Below are 24,707 nucleotides of genomic sequence, written 5' to 3'. Positions count from 1 at the left end.
ATGCTATATTCTTTATAAAAATATTCCCATAGGTCTATTAAATTTTAGCTTCTACCAGAATTGGATTGAATTTTGAGAATCATTTTCATGTAATACCAGCTTGATTGTGCTCTTTTAAATGGGAGATAGCTCTGAGTGGGTTGCAGCGTCACTGGGTTTGGAATATTTGAGTAGGAAATATAGGGCTGAATGACAGACTTGTGGGCAGCAGTCTTTGTCTTTGAAATAAATCATTTGTTCTTGGAAAGACATAAGTTAGAAGGAGTAAGTGGATAATTGTGAGTGAAATGATGAAGGAGGTTATGCTGCTTGAGTCTTTAAATCACTGAAAAACAGGATCAACAAATTACTTGGGTAGAGGTTTATAGTGCAGATACCAATTTCACTGTAATCTCCCTGAATGGCTCAACTTTCTTCAGGAAGGAATAGTTTAACAAGTTAATTTCATGAGCCTCTATATACTAGCAGGTAAATATCATTGTTTTCAGGGGACTCGACGCTAATAATTTCCATTTACTAGTTGGACTCTGTACTGTAAGACTCATAGGGACTCCGGTTACAACCCCTTCCCGTAAACGCCAGCACAGCTCCCTGTCCCTGCCTTTTCTTCTCCAGAGGAAGCCTGACACCTTTCATCTTGCAAGGGTATAATGTCTGTCTTGTAACTCCTTTGGGAGGCTCCCCAAAATATATGTGAAGCCTCTGAAAGGATTTAACATTTCCTCACTTGTTTAGAAATATCTTTGTAAAAAATTGCTTTTTGGTCTGGGTAAAATAACTGTATTTCATGCTAACATCATCTAACACTGACACTGACTTAAATTTTTCTTTATAAAGTTTTAAAATATTGGTTGATTTTACTAGTTAGGAGCAAATGGGAATTGAGTTAAGACTTCTTCACAGTATTTGCAGTCATTAAAACAAAAAGAAAGAAGCTTTGCAGAATGTAATCTCAGTCATGTAATAGAGTGGAGAAGTGCAAAAAACATGTTTGGTTTGCCTGGGACGATCTGCTAGTCTGGAGCTGTTCCTATTTTCTCATATGTTGAATTGTCATAGCTTCCTGTATATCCAATTTAAAGAAAATATTACTGATCTGCACTAGCCATTAATCAATCTGTTTGAAAACTAAATTGTTTAAAATGCTACAAATCAGAAAAGGGCCTTACCTCAAAATACATTTTTTAATTCAGTTTCTTAGGTCAGATTTTGTGTAATAGTTTGTAAGTATTGCTTTAAGATGATCTGCTTTTTTTCTGCAGAAATAACTGTATCTTTCTGAAGTTAAATTCTGAAAACTAGTGAGACAGTTTAGCAATACAAATCATCAAATGTGGATGCAGCTGATGTTCAACTTCACAGGCAATTGTAGCAAATAGTTTGGCAACAGTCAGCTGGTGACTCCTTGACCGCACTCAGCTGAAGTGCAGCTGCTACCCTGGGACCGTACGATTAGGCTGATAATGAGTCTGTGCTGCCACGTGCCCTGCTAAGAAACAAAAATGCCCTGGTGAGAGGCAAAGCGAAAGACGAGGCCTTAGAGAGGCTGACATTGCCAGGCTGAGCTGTGTGCCCACTGCCGTCCCAATCTCCAGTGGAACCCTAGGGCGCCTTGAAAGCCACTGACACTCCTTGCCTTGAGCTCCGTCTTCCCTAATGTGTGTGGTTGCTGTCTGGTGGCTATCAGCTGTTAAAGGTTATAGTTTGTGACCTCTGGATTCAAACATTTCAGACAGCCTTGACTAGTACATGGGGTCACTTTCCCATAAACTGTAAAAGATAGCTTAAACTCTTTAAATAGCGAGTATAAAAATACCTGAGCTTACCTAAAGTAAGTTTAAAAAGAAAGATTAGCAATTTAACTGAACAGTTAGTTGCACTGGGACAACATTTGTGTAACTTTTTTTTTTTTAATTGTATTTTCTATGTAAAATACACACACACACACACTGCACTCTGAAAAAGCAGAGTGCGGTAATGCCTACCTATTAAATATTACTCCATATTTTGTATTGAATCTCTGACTCTGAATGTAACCTAAGTATTTTTTATACATATACCTAAACATGTTAATTTTGATTATAGAAGGTATTTGTAAACTCCTAAGATTAAATCTGTAGTTCCTACTTAGCTACAAGTAGAAATTTGACGTGTAAAGTGTGAAAAACTTCATCTTCCAGAGGTGACAAGGGGCGGGTCTCCAACTGGTGTAGACTTGTAATAAATCTGCATTTGAGTGGAGCTTTGGCAATTTACCAGTGGAGAATTCTGCTGCTTGGGGTATTTTGAGCATTTGTGATCCACGGGAGAACAAGAGTTTGAGACTAGATGTGACCCTTGAACGTTATTGAAGCACCCTAATTCAAAATCTGTTAGTGGTTTCAGGTAATACAATTTAACACATTTTGGTTGGCAATAATGTTGAAAAACACATTATTCTTGCCATTTTGTGAGGTGTTTTTTTCTAAACTCTTTTTTCTATCAAAATTCTTCATTTACCCTGAGACTTCTCCTGCTGTGATAATCATTTCTATCCAAGATTACTCTTCTGGTTTCTATTCAAGAAATAAAAAAAAAGCTTTGAGTGGATTTAATCCTCACGGGGTGGGGGGGGGAAGCCAATAGGGCTGTTCACTGCCTGCCGCAGTAGACAATGCTGAAATTCTCATATGTATAAACAGTAAACATGGACAAAAGTTTGTCTGAGTGGGCACTTCTCTTCTAAATAAGTACCAAGGACTAAGGTTATCAAGATTTTGTGAATTCTGCCTCTAAAGATAAAGCTTAGTGATGAATGTAACAGTGTAAACCTTAACTACTGAATCAGATTGTCTCTTGTTTTACGATGGCCATTTTGAGAAGAAATGAGCTAAATATCGGTGGCTTATGCTATACTCGCTTAAATAGCTTACAAACCCATTTTCTCTCTGTATTTCAGATGATGTTGCACCATACTTCAAGACTGAACCAGGCTTGCCCCAGATACACTTGGAAGGAAATCGACTCGTACTTACGTGCCTTGCCGAAGGCAGCTGGCCCTTGGAATTTAAGTGGTTACGCAATGACAGTGAAATAACCGCCTACTCCAGTGAATATAAGTAAATAAAAGCTACATAATAGCCTTCTCTAAGTGTAGTTGCAAAAAAACCCCAAAACAAACCCCCCCACCCCCAAAATCCCCAATACCTCAAAACAGCTTTGTAGATACTGATACATTGACAATGTTTTTTACCATGAAAGAGGACTGTTTTTTGTAAACAAGTAAGATCTGTGTGAGAGAATCTCCTTTGCTAAAAATGGTATTTCACACTTCAAAACAAGGGTCTTAACGTAGACTTTTTAAGTACCAAAAATGCTTTTTGCTGGAGATGTAACCTTACAGGTATTTGTAATAAACAGCGGGCATATTCCTTAGCTAAATATTACGTATGATGTGCTACTCATCCTTGAACAAAGCTAAGCTCAGTGGGACTCTTCTTTTCAGTAAGATCTAGAAGACGGTGGTCTATCTTAAAAAGCGTATGAAACTTCCGGTTTCACTTCTGAGAATGTAAATAATCTTATAGTTTAACAAACTGTTCTTCTATGATTATGCACTTTGCTCCCAGGACCTCACTGACTCCCTCCCCATTCCCTGGGACATCCCATCAAGCAAGAGAAAAACCGTACTGTGCCTAATCAGAGCTACATTTTTGCTGATAGGCAGCAGATGGCTGGCCAAATATCGAAGTGTAAACCAGCCAAGTTTGGTCTGCATTTCTTTAATGGGAGCATTAACTGGGTCTTCCCTATGCAACCAGCAATTTCTATATAACCTCACAGAAATTTAATATTTATGCAACTTATTTATGGCTTTCAAATTTTGTTGAAATTACCTAGTGAATTCTGAAGTTATAAGGGGTGGGTATGTGACAGACAGAGCCTTTGTATAACACTTTTGTCTTTAGCAAACCAAGCTAAATACTGCACTTTTGTAATTACTTTGCTTAAGGTAGGGAAAAGTTGTGCTCCATCACTATAGACAGAAATTACCATATAGATTAGTATAAAAATGCAGATAATGATACAAGTTCTGTATTGTTACACAAGGTAGTCCATAATTACTTTTCTCAAAGATTTTAAAAACTGTAACCTAACATTAGTTCTATTTTCTATATTATTTACATTTACAGAACGGTATGGAACACCTACCCCCCACTCCCCACCCCCCACCCCCACCCCCCCCCCCGCCTTAAATAGCTTTTAAAAACTCTTACGGGTCATTTAGCACATAAAGTATTTGGCAACTATGTTTCCAACCAGACATATAGTTCTATGTGAACTTTCCTAGAAATTAAAGCCTTTTGATTTACATGAGACCACTTAGTCTTGAGTAATTGCATCTATTAATGGTTGCTGTTTTCAAGCCTTGACATATGCTGATACCTCAAAATGAGCCATTCACACATATAGAAGAGATTTGTGAATACTTTCTGGAAAATAAAAAAATCTCTAATAGCACCATTAATCACAGAAGGTTTGAGCCTCACTTGGTGTAAATACCACTTATTTTGATCAACAACAGCAGAGACTGTTGTAGTTTCTTGGTAGAAGGAGCTGACAACAGCTCTTAACTACTTAAGATGCTGAGAACATAAGGCAAAGAAATGGTGTGGGAGGACAAAACATGTGAACATGGAATGAACAAAAAGCAAAGGTTAGAACTCAAGCTTTGTAGATGTGCTAGTCACTGAGAGACTTACATTTCATGATAGCAGGAGAAACCTGAATAAGAACGCGTGGCATTTTGAAACTAGATTAGAATGCCATGGTATTTCTTAAGTAAGTGCACATCCTAATGCAAAATTGTAATTTTACAGTGTATTGCAGGATAAGTTAGAATCAGTCTATTGGAACACCTTTCCCAAGCTGTGTGTATATGTGTCTGTATACAGTACCTTTTTTTTCTTAGCATTGGACTTAATTTAGTCTAGATACAAGCTATATTTATTAATTACGCTTTTTTTATATTGTTCTTGTTTCTGTTTCTAATTAGAACATCTGCTGCAGAGGTGATTAAGAAGATAGGAAACTAGCAGTTTATAATAATAAAATGGCATTGGTAGAAAATATTAATTTAGAAGTTGCAGCCCTACTACTACTACTATACCACAGTCAGAGATAAGCCAAATGGGATTTTGATTCTATAGAAATGCAAAGCTTTAAGCTTCCAAAAAGGATTATATGGCATAGGTGCATTAGGATGAAAGAAAGCAAGGAAAAGATATGCTTAAGACATAAAAATTCTGGTTGCAAAACTTAAACTTTGACCCCATAATAGTTCGCGCGGCAGTTCTCTTGGGTAAATACTCTGTTTAAATGCATGAATCTTTCCTGTGTAAGTGACTTCTGCTGCAATTTGAATCATCAATCAAAGATTTTTGGTAATTGATATTACTTAGTGTGTCTCAGTTAAAGTAACGTCTATATTGTAACAGACTGAAAATATTCAAAGCTTGTTATAACACACCAAGTGAGTAAAGAACTAATTGGAGTCTTTGCATTTTGACATTGCTGACCCCGAATGAACGGTTTTCTTTGCATAACGATGCTGATTATGTGCACAGCCTGGCTTTTATAGTGACTGTGCATACACTAGTTTGTTTTAAGAATTTATAAACCAACCTGATAAATTCTTTGTGATCTGAGATACGTGTAATGAAAACAAATCAATATTGCTGACTGCAGTAGCAGTTTTGGTTATGTCTGGAAGTTAAGAGTCTTTAAAGTTCAGGCAGTGACTTTTTTCTTTTCTTTATTTTCTTTTGAATTAAGTTCTGGACCAGGTGTGTCTTACATATTTGCTTTTGTGGCTTAAAGATACTAATTTTATTTGAATTTAAGAAACTAAGGTTGTGTCTCAGCAGCAGTACACTTGCCTCCCAAACTACTTAAAAGTGTCTGATTATTATATTTGTGTTTTTAACACTGGACACATTTTAATTTTATTCTGTAAAAAAAAATTAGATCAGTTGGTGCCTAAGTCCCTTGTTAAGAAGTTTGAACAGATAATAAGTTGTGTGACTATCTAATAAAGTGTCTTTGGTTTTAATTCTGTCTTCACCATTATGGCTATCAAAAACACGTAGCCTATAGGTTCACTTTTAACTCTTAAAGCATTTAAAATTAAAATGAAGGTGTAAATTTGAAATTGGGAATGAAACGTTGGGAAGCTTTAAGAAAGCATTAACTAGCATTTCTCCTTAGGTGTTTGATACCAGTTCATCCTTAAGCTCTAACTCATTGCAGTCGTGGTGATGGAGCATGTTATGCCCTGGAAGACTTCCCTTGAAGCTTTCTTTTATGCTTGTCACTTTAGATCTTTCTATGGAAAATTTCTAAACAGCCAGTTTCTGGTTGGCTCTACCACTCAAAACAGAGAAACTGCCTGGTCTGACTTTCTCAAGTACTTGCACAGATCCCCAGAAACCTTAAGTAGCCTCCTGGCATCTATACAATGGGAAGATCTTTTATCTTGAAAGTTAAAGTGTAGACAAAATTAAAGCAAAATTATGTCTCGTCACTGTAAAAAATTATATTAACCTTTGATATAAATTCATTCCGTAGAAGAAAGTCTTATTTTGAATTTAGAAAGCACTATTTGTAACCCTTCTTGCATATCAGAAAATAAGTAGAATGGTGAAAGTATAACACAAAAGGCAGTATTTTGACTGTTAGGTCAATAGAAAAGTATATTTAAAAAAAATAATCAGACATGTCAGGTGCATAATTCCATTAATATCTATTGATCTCTTGCCCAGGTTTGTAATTTTCAAGTTATTCTCAAATAATGTAAACATATTTTCTAGCCTCTTTTTTTTCTTTAACTTTTGTTATTTAATTCTTCTCATTTTGCTTGCCTTACCTGGACATTGATACCCAGTAGGTCCACTGAGAATCCAACTGCTCATTAGGTTTGGGCTGTCTTGGAATTTCCAAGGTAGATGGGATTTTGACTGTAAACTTCTAAAAGATTTTATTTTCTTCAGGCAACATACTGAGAGTGTTTCCTGCTGAAACATTAATAAGTCAGAAAGAAAACCAAAGTAGGACACTTCTGATCTAATTGATTTGTTTTGTCCTAGTGGCAGAAAAACTAACTCTGCATTACTGTCTTAGTACAGATGAATACCAAAGAAAGAAGCCTTTAATTTTGGCTCTATTGAGTAGGCAAGCAGAGGAATAAATGTTAGCCAAGTACAATACTGAATCTTTATGGGAGAAAGAAAAGCTTGTTAAGCTATAAACTATTTTGTAAAATGAACTGTAAAAATTAATTGTCAATATTTATTTGTCAGAATCTTTAATTTTTTTGGGGTTTTTGGTAATGATGTTTTGCTACAATCATCTGCCTGGCAGAGAAGGAAATTATTCTGCAACGAACTAGGGAAGCCTTATGTCCTATTGATTTCTATCCTATGCCTTCTATTTTCACCTATTTTCTCCCTCTATTTCCTATGGCATACTCATCAGGCAAGAGGCAACATGGCTAATTCAGAGTTATATACTCACTGGCCAGCAAGTATTTGTGTGCTGATTGTTGGGTTTACTGTAGCTCCCCAAAAGAGCACCATTTTGAGTCTTCTTTGTCTTCCCAGTACAAATTGTCATAATCCCTGGAGAAAATTTGCCGCTTGCTCCAAAGGAGGTCAGGAGGAGTCAGCTCAGGCACACAGGCAGACAGACAACACAATCGCCTACAACTCGTATACTTAGGTTATATACTAGGTTATACCTAGGAATTGCAGTAGGTGGCTAAAATTTGTCCATGGTGTTGGGCTCTGTTTTAATTCAGTGTATTTGGTTGTCTGACCTATTTGCTATAGTGTATTTAATTGTAATTATAGTGCAGTGATTATAGTCTTAATTTATCACTTAAACTAGATTTCTTCTACCTCCTTTGTTTTTATGCTGTCTGATCTTGTTCAGGTATTAAGCTCTGTATGTGGGTGTGTATAGTATGTGTGAGTGTGAGAAGAGATGCTTTCTTTTATTGGAATTAAATTTTGAAGATTAAAATTTCAGCAGTTTTATTTTTCCTTATCTTTTCATAAAGACTTTCATTAATCCTACCATAATATCTCCAGAAGGGACGGGGGAATATGCGCTTTGATTAATGTTTGTTTAATGCAGGATTATCTATATTATTCATGTGGTTTATTCACATTAAAACTGTGCCTATCAGCTCATTTTCATGTTGAGTAATCAGATATAGTTGAATGAGGAAGGTGAGCATTAGTGGACTAAGTGATTTTTAAGTATAGTGAAGGACAGAACAAATACAACGTACAGTGCACTGTGTCTTTTCCAGTATTCTTCTGAGTTACAGTTGTCACACAGTGTAGTAAACATCCTTTTTTCATTGGAGAACTTTGATATTTCTTGCAAGTCTTCTTAATGCCTGCATTTAGATTGTAGTCTTCTTCTGCCACCTCTGAACAAAATACCAGGTGTCTTCACCTTAGGAATGAGGGTAGATAAAACTAAGGAAAACATTTTCCAGAGTATTTGTGGAGAACTAATTAGTATTTATCAAATGTTGATCTTAAGACTGAAAGATATTTTATGCGTTTTAAGTATTTTTTCTTCTATATAGTACAGATAATATTGTAGCCAACGACGAGAGATTATATGAGAATGCTCTTTGTAAGAAAAAATACAATAAGCATTTGAGTCAATGTGTAAAATATTAGAGAAGTAATAAGAAATGCCACATAAAGGAGCATTGATCTGCCTTTAGGAAGAAGTGCACTATAATTCTGCATTTTGTCTTATAGGTACATCATCCCAGCTTTGCAGAGGTCTGATGCTGGCTTTTATCAGTGTGTCGTACGAAACAGGATGGGGGCATTGCTGCAAAGAAGATCCGAAGTTCAAGTGGCATGTATGTTTGATGGAAGTTATTCTGTGTTTCATTAGCTAACCGATTCTTTTTGTGGGTAAAAAACCAACGTACCAATAACATTTGTTAGTCTGAAAAGTTATTAGATATCATATTTAATAAATTATTGCAACACAGGAAGTGTCTGTTGCATCACTCTAGTTATCTTCTGGGAAACAGTGCAAAGCAGTGCAACATCAAGTCTTTAGAGCAAGCTTTGAGCTGTTCAAAGCCATCAAACCAGGATCATTTGGAGATAGCTGTAGCATGAGAAAACTATTATACCTTTCCCTGAATACGCAGGGATGAAGAGAGGCCATATAGCACGAAATAAAAAATCAATCAAAACAATACAAAAAAGCCCAGAGGACAGCAGCGGATCTCTGAAAGAAAACCGTATGGTGGAGATAGCTCCATGAAGATTTCGGATCATAATTCTTGCGATACAAAATAAGCAGTTGTTTCACAGCAAAAACCTTGCTAACCAAACGTTAAAATTCTGTTCTCAACACCTTTCTGAACCAAACCCTCCAGTGTTTGTACTTCTTTAGTTTGTGCTATGCAGAATTTTTCAGATATCTAACTTCCATTTGGAAATGTTAAAGTGATTTTCTCAGGAGTTGGTGCTAGTTAACATGACCTAAGAAATGATTGCCTACTCTAATTTTTTTTCAGGTAACATATAGAAAATATAATCCAAATAACTTGTTTGGAAATAATCATAAAATTAGGCCTTATTCTTTTTTCAAAGTAAAAACATAAAAAAAATTTAGAAAGACAGATTTGTATACTGCTTGTAAGCAATCTGATACATGGATCAAATTTCTCTTCCTGAGAGTCAATAAGTGGAAATTGTAGTGAATGTCACTTGATAAGTGGAATTTAGATAAATTGAATTATTTATTAGAAATCCAATTCCAAGAAACTGATTCAAGTTAATCACTATGTCATGAGGGAAATTACATGAAATTTCCTGTGTTTTAAAAATAAAAACAGTTGCAAATGATAGTATGTAAGTTTTGGTATCATGTTCACCACTTTACTGTATTACAATAGATTATGTTACTGTATCTGTAATGTCAGTAATATCAGTAATTTGACATTTGATCTCTCAGAGGTATTGTGTCAGAGATGCTGGGAGCTAATGTAAAAATCCACTGCTGCTAAAATGGGGTTTTCCTTCCCTGCTGTCTACCAGCCCTTATGCCCCTGCGGTATACTCCTCTTAGTGATCTTGTGCTCACTCTGACGTGTGTCAGACCCTTGCAAGTACTTTTCTGACCATTCTTCTTCTGGTTTAGTGAATTATATCAGGTCACAGAGGACCTAGTGAAAGCTGGCATGAGTGAGCATAACTATGAGGGGGGTGAGGGACCTGCAGCAAGGCTAGAAGGGGAAGACGGAGCAGGGGAAGGTGAGGCTGAGATGCTTCTTGTTCTGCAGCAGTGAGCCATTAGATTAGCCTAGATGCCTCTGCAGTTGCATTTACAGGTGTGGTTTCAGGGGACAAAGGCTTTGGTAGCAGTACCAGAGAAACATGTACCCATTTTCTCCTCCATCCCGCTAATCATTCCTGCTCTTGTATTGCAATGTAGCCCACTATCCCTTTAGGCTCAGCAGGAAAACTTGTTTGTGCAGCTGTGGACTGGGAAACTTCTCCAAAATTTAAAAAAAGGCAACAATTATTTTGTAGGGTTTGTGAAAATAGTTCTTCTCCTCTTCATCTGATTCCCTACGCAGCTGGACAGGCAATTGTACGGGCGTAGTGGAGGGAGCAATTCTTGAGGAAGAACTTGTGGGAACGATAGTGAGAAGGAGGCACAGGAATATTTTACCTTGATACTGCTGCTAAAGAATTTTGTCTCCTGAAAAGACAGCTTTATTCCCCTCTGAATGAGGGAAAGATTTGCAGTAAAGTGTTTTGTTTCTCCAGGCTTTTTTGTGTATGTGTTTGGTTGTTCTTCAGAGAGAAAGAAGTGTAATTGTTTACTTTTCTGCAGTTTTAATTTTTTTCCCCCATTTAATTTGTAGTTCTGCATTGCTGAACAAGGCGGAACAGCTATCAAGACTTCTCTGTCTGAATTAAGCAGTCTATTTTTTTATTTATTTCCCCTGAAAAAGACATTGAGACGAAGCAAAGCAGATCTTACATGACTTGGGAGACCTTTGGTCTTGAACCTATAGTGACCTATATGGCTTCTATAGTGAAACTTGTCAGTCAGACTTGCACTTTATTCCTGCAGATTATAAACTATTCTGTAAGTTTTAAATATTTTCTTCCTCTACTCAGGGTAACTACTGATACCATGGGATTGTTTTCCGTATTTTATAATTTTTGATCTAAATTAATTGACTTACACTGTGTGAACATAATGAAGTACCTGGTATTTCACCGTATTTTGTTTTTTGGTTATTCTTGAAAACATATCAGAATGCAGCATTCCAAGGGGTTACTAAAGTCATCTTATCAGTCATCAGGAGTTACGGGGAACTGTATGTTAGATGTCTAACTCAGAAGGGAAATGAACTATTTTTGCCATTGGATAGAGGATGCTTCCCAATACACTTAAACTCAAGATCTCTAGTGAAAAATTGAAAGGCACAAGTCTAAGATGCGTTGAGAAAGATCTGAGGTATTTTTCATGTCCTAGATCTCTGAAGTAGCAGGGAACTTGTTAAATAATTTAAAAAATGTTCTCAACACATGCTAACGTCTTACTTAACTGAATGGGAACAGATATTTGTGAGAAAACTGCTGAGTAAATCTTAATTACAGAATGGGCTTTAAAACCTTGGATTGTGAAGACCAAAATAATCATATGACAGTGAAGTTAATTAGATCCACCTACGCGGTTTGAAACATCTTTTCAAGCAGATGATCTGATTACAGTTGTAAGAAATATGGAACAACAGAGGAAGTACAATGCTGATTATGTCTGAATAAATAACTTGAAAATCACAAAGATGATTAAAGCTTCTTTAAAATACCATGTGTTTTTAATTTCTGCTCTTGTTCTGTCTCTTCTCTTCTGCCATCCACAGGCCTGATAGCAGTCTTCTGTGTTTCAATGTCCTTTGCATCTGTCTCTGCAGCAGAGAACTTGTAAAGAACCCTGTGGTCCTTACAAAAAAAACCCAACAAAACCAACAACAAAAAAAGGGAATTCAGTGGCAGAAACTAGAACAGTTCTGTGTGTGTGTCAGGTTCTTGGTTTAAAGCAAATTAAAATGCATAGAAGTTCTTTGGAGGGTGAATAAGTAGGAGCCTACAGCCCTGTTTATTTTAGTGGATAGGAATGTGATCAAAAGGCAAAAGAAAAACAAGAAGAAAATGTTCACTGAATTTTTACAAGGACTGCATAGATACATGAACTTGTCTATGAAATAAAACCTTCAGAGACAGAGGTTCTGCAATTGTAGTTTTCCTTCTTCACCTTGTTATTTTGATAGCCATTTGGGTATAATGGCTTACTTGCGTAGATCTGACCATACGTTGGTTTGACTACAAGTGATACAGCTGCTTGTCTATTTGTGCAGCTATGGATGAAAGGATAAAAAAACAATCGGTGGCCGAAAAATTGATAGAATTATATATACCATTTTCATTCCTTTGCATTGCACAGGAATTTCTTTATATTGTGCAAGGATTTATTTAAAAAAAAAAAACAACAAAGCAAACCCCCATTAAAATGTCACTTTCAGTTGAAAACACTCTGTTATTGCAAAAGAGCAGAGGCCATGCAGTACTGCTGACTGATGCACTACTTGTGTGCGCTAGCAGCACTTGGATTTGCCTTATGTTCACCCAAATCTGTATTAATCAAAACTGTCTCATGATCTGTAGTGTTATATTGACTAATTATAGCAATGCCAATGAATGTTGTAAAACACAGTTATTTCTCTGTCCACTGAAAAGAAATGGGGAGAGAGACAAGAACTTCCAGGATTCTTAGTATAATTTTTTCTTTGCAGACATGGGAAATTTCATGGACACAAACCAGAGAAAAACAGTGACTCAAGGACAAGCTGCAGTTCTAAACTTCCTACACATACTCAGCTTTCCAAGACCACAAGTGACATGGTTTAGAGACGGGCACAAGATTATACCAAGCAGCAGAATGTAAGTCAATTTAAAGCTCAAAATACCCCCACCCTAAAATATGATTAATTACGTTTGATAATGCAACTTACATTTTAAGTATGCTAATTAAGGTTTAAAGAGAATAAAGTAGCCTTATTCATACTAAATTTGAGATAAATGACTATTTTAAGACCATCTCTGAACTTCCTAGGCAGTTTGACAAAATAATTCATGTGATTTTAATGGTCCTGGTGCAGCATAAGGGAGTAGATATGCAGAATGTCTGTACTTCCTTCACGCTATTCATTTTCATGATCTGTTTTGGAAAAGTAAATGCTCATCTCTCAATTACGTTCACTTGAGTGGACTAACTTAATGAATACTGAGATTTTTCCTTTTTAATATAGGAGTCTGATTTTTTTTTTTTACATGGAGTCATGTTTAATACTATTTTTACTCATGATAAAATTATAAATGTTGCTTATTTTTTCCTTATCTTTTTAGCCTACAGTGCCAGTTTTATTTCTTTTTGACTAATTAGCAGCTCACCCACTAATGGCACAGTACTTGCACTTTGATTAGTTATTATCTCAAGGTGTGCTCATTTATCCTTTCCTGAAACAGTTATGAAGCCATCCTGTGTTTTTCCCTGCACAGTGTTATTTAGAGACCGAAGGGGTTAGCTGTAGCATTAAAAAATGTAGATAAAATCTTTTTTTGCTTGCCTAATTTATTAGGAAACTGTTGAAATGCCAAGAATGTTGGTGATTATTTTTATCTGTGTATTATATTTTCATGTATTCAAAGAGATAGATGTGCTAGCAACTGATGGTAATGGGATATTGCTAAATTCCAGAAGGGGTGGTGAGTCTTCAAAGTTTATATTAGAAATGGAAAATTCTTACTGGATTTTAATTTTATTAATCCGTACTGTGTATTTTACTGCTGCTTATGTGTATTTTTTAAACCTGAAAGCTAGTATTACAGGCTCTTTGAAAGTGTTAAAATTAGTATTGCAGGGATGTGAAGGAACTATGTAATAATTTATGAATAATTTAATAGTAATTTGATGGGAAACAAGCTGGAAGATGAAACAACAGGTTTCTGGGTAATCTCTTGAAGAGAGCTAAGTGACAAATCCTGAGTTATTAACCATTAAGAATCTACTTCCTCCACTCCTGCCACATTACAAATTTTCTTTTGTCAATGCTAAGAATACACCAATCAAAATTTGCAGATGGTGAAAAAGCCTTGTTATCCAGGTATCGGACAGTTTCTTGGGAACTGTTACTGGGGAACAGAACAGAGTGACCTAGGCAAGCATGCAATATCTGAAAATGAGATTTGTGTGAGTTCTCTTACAGTTTGGGAAAATGGAAAATTAATATAAAATCCTAATTTTCGTATGCTCTGCTTTCCTCTTACTCCTACCCTGTTGGGATTGTTAGGGCAAAATCACTTGTAGTTCATAGCACTGTGGTAATGCTTACGAATGGGAAAACTGTAAAACTCTGTTCTATAGTAGGGGTCAAATATACCTAAAGGTTTCCACGTATATTTTACTTGCCTGGTCAGAAATTTTGTCTGAAAGGAATTTGACGACATTTGTCTGGCCTGTGTAGGAATTTCTGAAAACTTTTGCAGTCGAAGTACACAAGCTGAAAGTGTGAACCTCCTTGGAAGTTTGTTATATATCGAATAGTAAGCCTGATAAGTTCAGGAAGTGACAGATTTATGGTACACGTACCAATCACCAGTGCACTCTGTGTGCAGTACGTCTGCTGCTCCCTCAAAGTATTGGAAAAACCGTATAGCATCTACTCACATATTGCTGTCTGTGAAATTCTGGAAGTAAATATGGCAGCCCTAAAATACAGGAAACCTGAGACACAGAGAGGATGCATATAAAACTGTGAGAAATGTAAAAATATCTTATGGGAACTCTGTTTCTTATCTGTGGAGCAATCTGTGCATTTAACATCATGTTTTCTGTACACAAAGGGGTGTATCGATTTAACTGATCAGTTTAGCAAGCGATCCAGTTAGACTGATGCATCAATCTAACTGGATCGCCTGCTAAACTGATCAGTTAAATTGATACAACCACCTTGTATGGATGCTCTTTAAAGTGATTAAAAGTACCTTGTATTGCTAAATCAATATAAAGCTTTTTTAATCCTCTTAAACAAGCTTACAATGATTTGGCCAAATCAATCAGCCAGTCTGTCAGCTGTAATAATGATTTTTAAGAGTGACATCGCTGCAGTGTATGCAGACTGAGGAAATAAGCAGTGCTAAAAATGAGGACAGTAGTGGTGGTTATGGTACCCAATCATTTCTCATTAGAGCCTGTTGAATACAGACAAAGTTGGCATTGCCCAATATTTTATCTGTACCAACTTTTAAGAAAACAATTCATTTAAATAGTTGATCAAGTTAACTCTCACTCATGCAAAAGCCTTAATGTACACGTACTTAACACTGCACCATTTTTATGCCATAATAATGGTCCTGATGCTTATTTACACAAGGCTACTGTCACCACTAGAATGAATTCATTTCACTGATGTGGAAACAGAGAGCGTGCTGAGTTGTCCTTATGTGCGAAATATGAAAGTGCAAAAGTATGGAGTACTTCTGAGAAAAAAATTATTCTTGAGATGTTTCAAGGAATGTCATTTTATTGGCTCTGCAGTAGGGTTTACCTAGCAGGTTTAAGGTAGTAAATGCTGATGTCTTTCTCTTCCACCATTTACCGGTATTTAGGACATTTATGGGGAGGGCTTCTGCCAGCAATTCAGCATTCCAAAAGTAGTGTATTTCTAGGGAGTCAAGATAACAGAATTGCTGAATTGTCAAAAAATACACGTATTATTTTAAAGATACTCTACAATATGTCAGATAAGAGTCTTATTTGTTCTTTGTGTTTTCTAATAATTTTTTATATACCTTAACACAGTTGGCAGTTCTAACAGATCATAGAATCATTGAACAGTTTGGGTTGGAAGGTACTTTTAAAGGTCATCTAGTCCAACCCCCTGCAATGAGCAGGGACATCTTCAACTAGATCAGGCTGCTCAGAGCCCCGTCCAACCTGACCTTGAATGTTTCCAGGAGTGGGGCATCTACCACCTCTCTGGGCAAGCTGTGCCGGTGATTCACCACCCTCATTGTAAAAGATTTCTTCTTTATATCTAGTCTGAATCTCCCTCTTCTAGTTTAAAACAATTACCCCTTGTCCTATTGCAACAGGTCCTGCTAAAAAGCCTGTCCCCATCTTTCTTATAAGCCCCCTTTAAGTACTGAAAGGCCGCAAGAAGGTCTCCCTGGAGCCTTCTCTTCTCCAGGCTCAGAACTCTCAGCCTTTCCTCATAGGACATGTGTTCCATCCCTCTCATCATTTTTGTGGCCTCCTCTGGACCCGCTCCAACAGGTCCATGTCCTTCCTGTGCTGAGGACCCCAGAGCTGGACACAGTACTGTAGGTGGGGTCTCACCAGAGCGGATATTCCTGAATTCTGATGACCAGGTGTAACAAACCTGTAATTTCCTGTTTCTCTTACTGATCATTAGGCTGAAAAGCGTCACTTGTTTAGGCTGAGAAAAAAAAAAAAGGTTCAGTGGATAGCTTAGGTTTCACCTTTTTTTCGTCAGAATGGTAATCCTAGTCTGTGAGTGTGCCTGGCTGTGATATTTTCTGGGAGAAAGTTTTCTTTGAGGTAGGCAATTTTTTTCAAACTGCATCTTCTGTTTAATCTAACTGGTAGTATAACCCATGGTGGAATTTTGCAGCAAACAACTATGTATTAATTCCCATTTTAGTGGTGTTGGTGCCATAATATTTCGTTAAAGCCCCTGAATAAAAACAAGAATTGCATGAGAAGTTCATCCTAAATGACTGGGCATGTAAAGTCAACAAATCCCTGTATAATATATTAATGTGAAGCAAATGGCCTGCATATACTCATGGGGTTGTTGTTATAGTTTATGACTTAAGGCAACTAACAAATCTGCAGCAGAGCTAGTGTGACATGATGTATTTAAAAATTTAAGTCCTAAAATTTTCTCCCCCCCCACTTAGTACAGTGTGCATGTATATTCATTTTGGCTTTTGTGCATTATCTGTCACCAAAGCCTCAGCCTGATATTTTAAAAGGGTGTTTCTAGATCATCAGAAGGAAGCTGTGTACATGCTAGAAAAGTATGAAGTGGAGAATCAGAGAGAAGACCAAAAGATCAACAGCAAGAGAAAATAAGCACAGAGAGGAGTTAGGGTTTGGGATGTTTTTTATTATTATCTTACATGAAAATTTCCCAAAAAGTTTTAGAAAAGACTTCACGTTACGCCTAGACAGATTAATGGTTTCCAAATACACCAGTAGACTAATGTGGAATTACAACTGCACTATTATCCAGGGTCTTGACTGATGGGATGGTTTCGCCTGTTTCCCCTCACATCTTACAGAAAACAATAGCCTCTCTAAAGGTAACTGCATCGAAAGAAATTGCTACTCTGAGGTATCAAGTCTTCATCTTGCCTTGCCTGGGTGTCCTTCATCAGACTTAAAAGCAGAGCGCATTTAACTTTCTTTATATGAGGCATGTACAGTACCTTGGAGAGGCACAAAGGACAACAGCACCATCAAGATCTACAGTTACCTTTCAGTTGTGGTATTGAGGAATTAAATTCTTAGTACTCTTAGAGGAATTTTTTTACCTTTTTCTAAGTGAAGGACTTTTTCACTGAAAAGGTTAATTCTAGCCATCAATTCATTTATTGTTGTTTTCTTCTTTAAGAAGAAAACTTCTACTATGAAGACATTATTACTGTCTTCATTGACTTTCTTACAGTGAAACTATTTTTTTTCCCCTAGAAAGCTGCAGTTAGATGAATATTAACTCATGTCTTTTGTTAGTGGAATTATGTCTGACACAAACCAGGAAAGTTCATTTTTGGCATATAAAGGTGGGTGTCCACTTCTGGGGCGTCCCTTTCAGCTGGGTGGACATTTTGTCACTTAGTTAACTGTTAATGAACCAAAACACTTTACAAATGCACTTCATCCCACTAGACAGGGAAGATGAATTGCATTGCCTTTAGGTATACATGAGTTTAATATCTATTTTTTGCAGTAAGAACAATTCATTATGCATTTGAATGTGTGTGGTCATTACTAACTCTTATAGAGACTAAATGTGCTGACAGATTGTGGAATGAAAATATGTTAGGCACAAGCAACTGTCAAATATGACCTGCTGTGGTTTTGAACACTCATAATACCTTGCAAATAAGCAAAGCTGGTACAGATTTACTAGCCATTTGTTACGGTAAAATTGTAAATATACTAATGACAGTCTCAAAAAAAAGTAGCTGTAGCTAAATAGGCTTTAAAAGATGAGAAAAATTAAAATATCTAGTAATAATACATCAGCTTTTGGGCTGATATTAGCATTAGATTAGGTTTTGCCTTGATTATAGCAGCTCACTTAATGTGCCATGTATACATTTTTCACTTTAAACCAAACACCTCTTCATTTTATATGAGCAGTTCTAGTGACAGCAATGCATTTCCCTATAAATACTAGCCTGTCATACAACTTACGTTAGTTGCACATAATTACTTTTCACATACACGGGATAATACTTTAATTAAAATTGTGATGATTAGCATTAGTGAACAATAAATTCAGAGACTGTCACCTCAGCAGTGTATTAGCTGAGCAATACGTTAAAAAAAAAAAAAAAAGTTTGCAGATCTCTTAAGTCTGCTAACATTATGAAGTGGAGTGGCACCTCTCAGCAGTAAGAGCCGTGACAAAAGCCCTATAAGCTGTTTCTATCTGTCTGTACCTTTTACAGGCTCCACATTAATTTTAAAGTCAGTACCTGAAAAAGAAGAATATTTTGTAGAATTAAATTATTTCCTTAAACTGAAATTCATTAATACCCTGTTACTCATTTATTTAACCAAACTTCTGCATTGAGTAATTTCAATTTGAAGGAACAGGCAGCACTAGGAATCATCTTATATAAAATTTTACTGTTATCCCCAAGGCCCATATGCATATGAAAGACTGTAGGGAAACCTCCCATCATCTCTTCAAGTACTCACTTTGAGTAGTCCTGGATGCTGTCAGTGGACTGTTTTGAGTATTATTGTCTACAGTGTTCAGTAGAGGAAAACGTTAACACCTCAAGGGTAAGCAAATCCCAGGATTCTTTTCTAAAGCTGTTTGACTTGTCTAGATTCAACCTCACTGTTTTTCTCTCTGCTCATAATTTGTTTGCCACATGCTTTAAAGATATGTTTCAAAAATTAGTTTATTCAGACCTCTTAACTTCTAGGGTGAAATCACGTGTGTTGGTTAGACGAAGGGAGAGGAAGACTGCGTCATATTTGGAGACCATGTATGTGCTGAATGCAGGGTTTGTAGGAGCAACACAGCCCATCATAGGGTGGAAGAGGGACAGTAGAAAAAAATCGCTGCCAAAGAACATGCCTTTTAGCAAGGCTTATTTGGAAGTGGATTCCTCCCAAAAGAGACACTCTGACTGATGAGATGCACATTTTGGGATTTGACCAATAGGTTTCAAATTTGGACCACAAACCACAGAGGGTTTTTTTAATATATTTTTTTTTTATAAGCCAGGGGAAGTTGCTGCCATTATGCTAGCAATGTAAAATCTATATTTTTTGATAGAAAAAGAGTGGATGCTTGGAACTAATATTTTGTTTTAATGGGCCTCGGCTGCTCACAGTATCTTTCAGCACAATCTTCAATAGCTGTAAATTTCAATAAAACTTTAAAGATCACTGTCTAAGAAGAAAATCTGACTGTTGGGTATTGTTTTTCCTGAGACGACCACATTTGAAGAACAAAATCATTTTATGTGCCAGTACGTTTATTAATCATAGATTTGGAATTTGTAAAACAAAGGGAATGGAAGTGTCACTGGAAGGAAACCTTTTTGCTCTAAGTATGATTTAGTTATCAGAGCTTGCAGTAGAAATTGATTTATGAGTTTGTTGCTTTCTGGGGACAAATGTACTTTGAGAGAGAAAATATGGACTACAAAAAAGTGTTAATAGCATTACTCTTTGACAGTGAACTTACACTTTTTTTTAAAAATCATATCGAGTTTAGAGGTGGGTAAATATGAAGACTCATTGTCATTGTACTTTGGGGCTCGCTTCTTGCATCTGCTGCATTTCCTAATCAGAACTAATTATGATATTAGGGACGAATCACAAATATAATCCTTTAACAACTAATGTGCTTTTTTGTGGAAAAACATTTTTCTGTTCATCTTTGAACTGCTCTGTCTGCAAATGGAAATATTTTAATATGCAGCCAAGATAAGACTATTTAAAAGTGTTGCAGTCATTCTTAAGAGCAAATATGCAAAAGAAAACTATTGCTTTATGCTTAAAAAGTGGCAATTGTTCACAAATCCCTGGGAACAATTTCTCTCCTATGACCCTTCACATATCTCTGTTTATGGAAATAGATGCAAAATGCTTGTGACTTACGAAATATAGCAGAAGGTAATGTTTTATGTTTACCAATTAACTTTTATTAATCAAAACTGACTGAAGTAAAATGTATCTGTCAGTACTTCTGGCTGTATATTACAAAGGATTATTAATTTTCTTTCTGTGCAGAAATGGACAAATGATGTCTTTCCTCCTGATTCTAGTGGATTATTAGATGATGTGCAAAGGTGTTAAGACATTTAAGTTTGTAATTTTATAATACAGATTTATGTAGAATAATTTTAAAAGCCTATAATTTTGGCAGTTTTACTTTCATATTGAAAACCGTTGTGTGATTAAGGAAGAAAAAAACCCCACAGAGCTTTGCACTTTGGGGATGTATTGTGGCTTTTGTGGTTGATTTGCATCAAGTCTACTTTGTTAACAGTATTCAACTTGAATTTAAAGAATTTGGTACATGGAAGCAAATGTGAAGCAGACCTTACATTAATTAATGCTGCAGAGAAAGGAAGAAGCTGGCAGCCTGCCTGTGGCTTATCTCTGATCCTTAGTTGTGAGTGGAATCCTCAGCTGTTTTGTGTTTGGCCTTCATCTAACAGATTCCAAATGAATTTAAACAAATTGTGAATGCCCTGACTGAGGTTTCATGGGTCTATCTGATCTGTATGAGAGGGGTGATCTTTGGCTCTGGTGAAACTTTTTAAAGGCATCTTGCAGTTAGAAGTGAGAAAAAACAGTCAAACTCTGCCAATATTCATCTGAAATCTATTTGTCTGCTGCATGTTAGCACTACCTTTTATTTCTTAATATATGCCTGTGGGTATTTTTATATATTACACAAATCTGTTGTTTTACATGTCAGGATCAATTCTAGACATAGACAAAGAAAGCATCTCTTTGTCGGGGTGACCACAGTCATCACTTGCTTGCTCAGCTTTATCCTCTCTGCTTTTCCCTCTAAACTCCTGTCACTAGAGTGGGGAAAGAGTAGAATAGATCAACCTACTTTTCATCACAGTGGTGGCAAGGGAAAAGGATAAGAAAGGGAAATGCTGGAGGAAGTCTGTGCCTCTCCTCCCCTTCCACCTGCCTGATACATGCCGTCAGCACGGAAATGAAGAAAACCATAGCTGGGTCAAGACAGGCACATGTGTGGAATCTGTGGATACTGGGAGAGAGATGGATTGTGTTGTTCAACCTGATGCAGGAAAGAAAAGACAGAGAGAGGAACTTAGAGGATGGCATGACCCGGGGAAATGGTTGCAAATCCTAGGAGAAGGAGAGGGTGGATGAGGAGGAGTTGGGAAGACTGTGGTCTGGGAGTGGTGGTCTTCAGCTTTCAATCACATGGCAGAGGCAATGCCAGTGTCCTGAGAGCATGGCCCATGCTCCTGCCACCATGTTATTGTGAAGCCCCACAGGAACAAAAGCCAGCCTCCCCAAAAGATCAGAGAAGCCCCCACACCTGTTCCCTGAGCTGCCTCGCTCTTCTCTGATTTCTTCCCCCAAATCTTACTGACCCTCTCAATCCAAACTCCCACCGCAACCCCCCATATTGCCACTGATCCCTCCCAGACATATGTCCCCTCTGGACCCACCCTCCGGTCACTGGAAAACTGAGTGTTGCCAACATTTTATCTTCGTTTGTAGTGGCTTATTTGTAGAACTGGAACCTCACGTGTAATTGACAAATAAACTCATAGCTCAAAAAGCAGGAGAAGAAATATCTAGCAATTTCTAGCTTACATGTTCCTGGCTACTTGAATTCTCAAGATAGAGGTATAAGGGAGACCTTATTTAGGAAAAGCACTTGAAAGCATTGAAGCTCAGATCTGTACAACAACATTTTACGTATTTTTCTCCAAAACCTCAAAGGCTGTTCACTTTTTAAAATAGAGTTTTGCTAGATCTTGCTCAATGATTTTTCAAGAAAATGCATTTGCTGTTGTCATTCAGCAACCAATACCATTTGCAAGAATTTTAACAACTCTGTTGCTGTCTGCCAGCTGCCATGTGTTCTTTTCCCACTCCCAGCATAATACCTCTTCACTGGAAGAAGAGTGCAATACTTTCATAATAATCACTAGTTCAAATCACTGATTATTTTAAAACATCAAATCTCATTTTTGGCAATCCATCATCTGTTTCCATGGGAACCAAAACCGGCCTTAGCAGCAACAAGAAGCAGAGTTTATTGGGATACTTATACATTTCAATGGCTGTTGTTAGACAGCTGCATTTTCTGTTTACCCAACAGATATTGCAGCAACAACCTCATAATACACTTCTAAAATTCTATGTACATTTCATTTTAATTTATTTATAAATTTATTCATATTTTTCACAAGTTAGCAGAAATGTTATGATCAGGGAGAGAGAAAATGTCAGTAATTTCCAATGTATGCAGTCAATATTGGACGTTTCCATCAAGCGTCCTTACTATTCTTTTAACTAGGACTGTGATAAAAAAGAATGGAAAAATGTCCTGCCTCGAGGGGGCAAAAGATAGGTGGCAGCTCCCACTTTTAAGGGTGTCAGGTACACTATTGCCCCTTGGTAATCTTATCGCAGAGTTTCTGCTCTCCAAAGTCTTTGCTCCAGGACAACCGTTTCCCCAAGTCTGCAGCTCATCTTCCTGCTCCAGAGCTCAAACTCTCCTAATGCTTGCTATTTCAGAGCTCCATGAAACTTCTCTGTCTGTAATTCCTGCCTCCCAACTATTCCTGTCATCCACTGACACGTTCTCAGACTGTTCCCAGCTCAGACATATCCCCTTCTCCTCATCTCGCCGCTTAGACACCTTGTTACCTTTCCAGGTACTCTCATTAATATCTCCCATCAAAGCTGTTGCCTTGTGTCCCCCAAACTTTTTCCTCCTCTTTGCTCAAATCTTCTACCAAATTTTCCCTACCATCTCTGTCACCTTCTCCGCAGGACCCCCTCACTCAGGGGTCCAGTACTTGCTGCTCAACTCCTGTCCAGACATTGCTGCTGCTCCCTGTCCCCTTCCTCTGCTGCTGGCCCCGTCTGCTGTCCTCTCGTTGGTGAGTGTGGCCAGATGTGCCTGTCCCGCTCCCTGCATAATGAAAGCATTACCTTTGATTCTGGAAGAGTAGCAGAAATCTGGATGGAGTCTGCGCTGATCGTACATCAGCACAGACAGCTGTCTGAGAGGAAGAAAAGGAGGCAAATCCATATAAACACCACCATTTATAATGGAGTATTTGAGTATCAAAGAGAATAATTGGACAACTAATTGAATGCAGTATTAATATGCATATCTAGCCAGCTTTTTTTCTTTTCTTCCAGCTGTTTTAGAATGAAAACCATTACTTTTGTAGCTTGTCATTATTTTGGTTCAGAAGTGAGGCAGCCATTTAAGACAAATCTCGAATCTCGAAAAGCTGTTCTATTACAAGACCTTATACCAACCAACCAACCCTATCATCTTCTCCCATCTTCTAATGCTATTTTTCTCATCACAGCTGGAAGTTGGCTTACAAGGAAGTATTTTGGGGCAAAATAGATCATATGTACTAATAAACATGCTGGCATGAAATAGAGGATGATTTGTCTTGCAAAATAGGAGGAGAGAGGAAATTGTTAGATGCTCCCTCTAGTGCTGAGGTACAAGGGGAGAAATGCTGATTTCCCCAGGCTCTCAAGTTATCTCTAAAGTTTCCACTAACATGAAGCATCTCACAAAACTGCTGTAGAAGCTAGCAAAAACATTCCCTAGCCCTGTTTGTCAGCTACTAATGCACTGGATCTTACTTGGTCAAGTTTAGGTAAATTAACTGTCCTTTAGTAAAATGACACAGTTCCTTGATTTGTTGGATGATCCCAAAAGAAAAGTACTCCAGTGCTAGTTCTGCTGCAAGTCTGGCTAGTCTTTAGATCTTTGATTGTATCCCTCATCACAAACTCCTTCTGTCCCAAATCTAAAGGGTGCAGAGGTTAGCGGAAATGCCTTGAAAATTCTCAGTTCTTGCTTCTTTATGTAGTCTGTGCTTTCACAGGAACTGATCTTAGATCATGTAATTCACTGTTGTAATACTTACCACAAAACCCACTTTCTAAACTAAATATCTGCCCTCACATCTTTGTGTCGGCTTGTTTATCAATAATTTATTCACATTTAGCATACTTGTGAACAAATCAAGCTATATTCTCAAAAGAGATGGATTTGTCTACATACATACATTTAGTTA

At 37.1% G+C, this 24,707-nt stretch overlaps 1 protein-coding gene across 1 annotated transcript in view; it reads left to right on the top strand.

The window, feature by feature from the left end:
* SDK1 (sidekick cell adhesion molecule 1) overlaps window positions 1-24,707 on the top strand; it is a 419,880-nt gene that overhangs the window by 120,160 nt on the left and 275,013 nt on the right. Inside the window, exons 2-4 of the mRNA XM_059826302.1 lie at window positions 2,939-3,098; window positions 8,817-8,923; window positions 12,893-13,040. Coding sequence (XP_059682285.1) covers window positions 2,939-3,098; window positions 8,817-8,923; window positions 12,893-13,040 — 415 coding nt within the window. The remainder of the gene's footprint in view (window positions 1-2,938; window positions 3,099-8,816; window positions 8,924-12,892; window positions 13,041-24,707) is intronic.

Source organism: Gavia stellata, chromosome 18 (assembly GCF_030936135.1).
Source record: "Gavia stellata isolate bGavSte3 chromosome 18, bGavSte3.hap2, whole genome shotgun sequence".
In the NCBI taxonomy this organism is placed as follows: domain Eukaryota; kingdom Metazoa; phylum Chordata; class Aves; order Gaviiformes; family Gaviidae; genus Gavia; species Gavia stellata.
The sequence above is the reverse complement of the archived record's forward strand: the minus strand, read 5'-3'. Positions and strand labels throughout refer to the sequence as shown.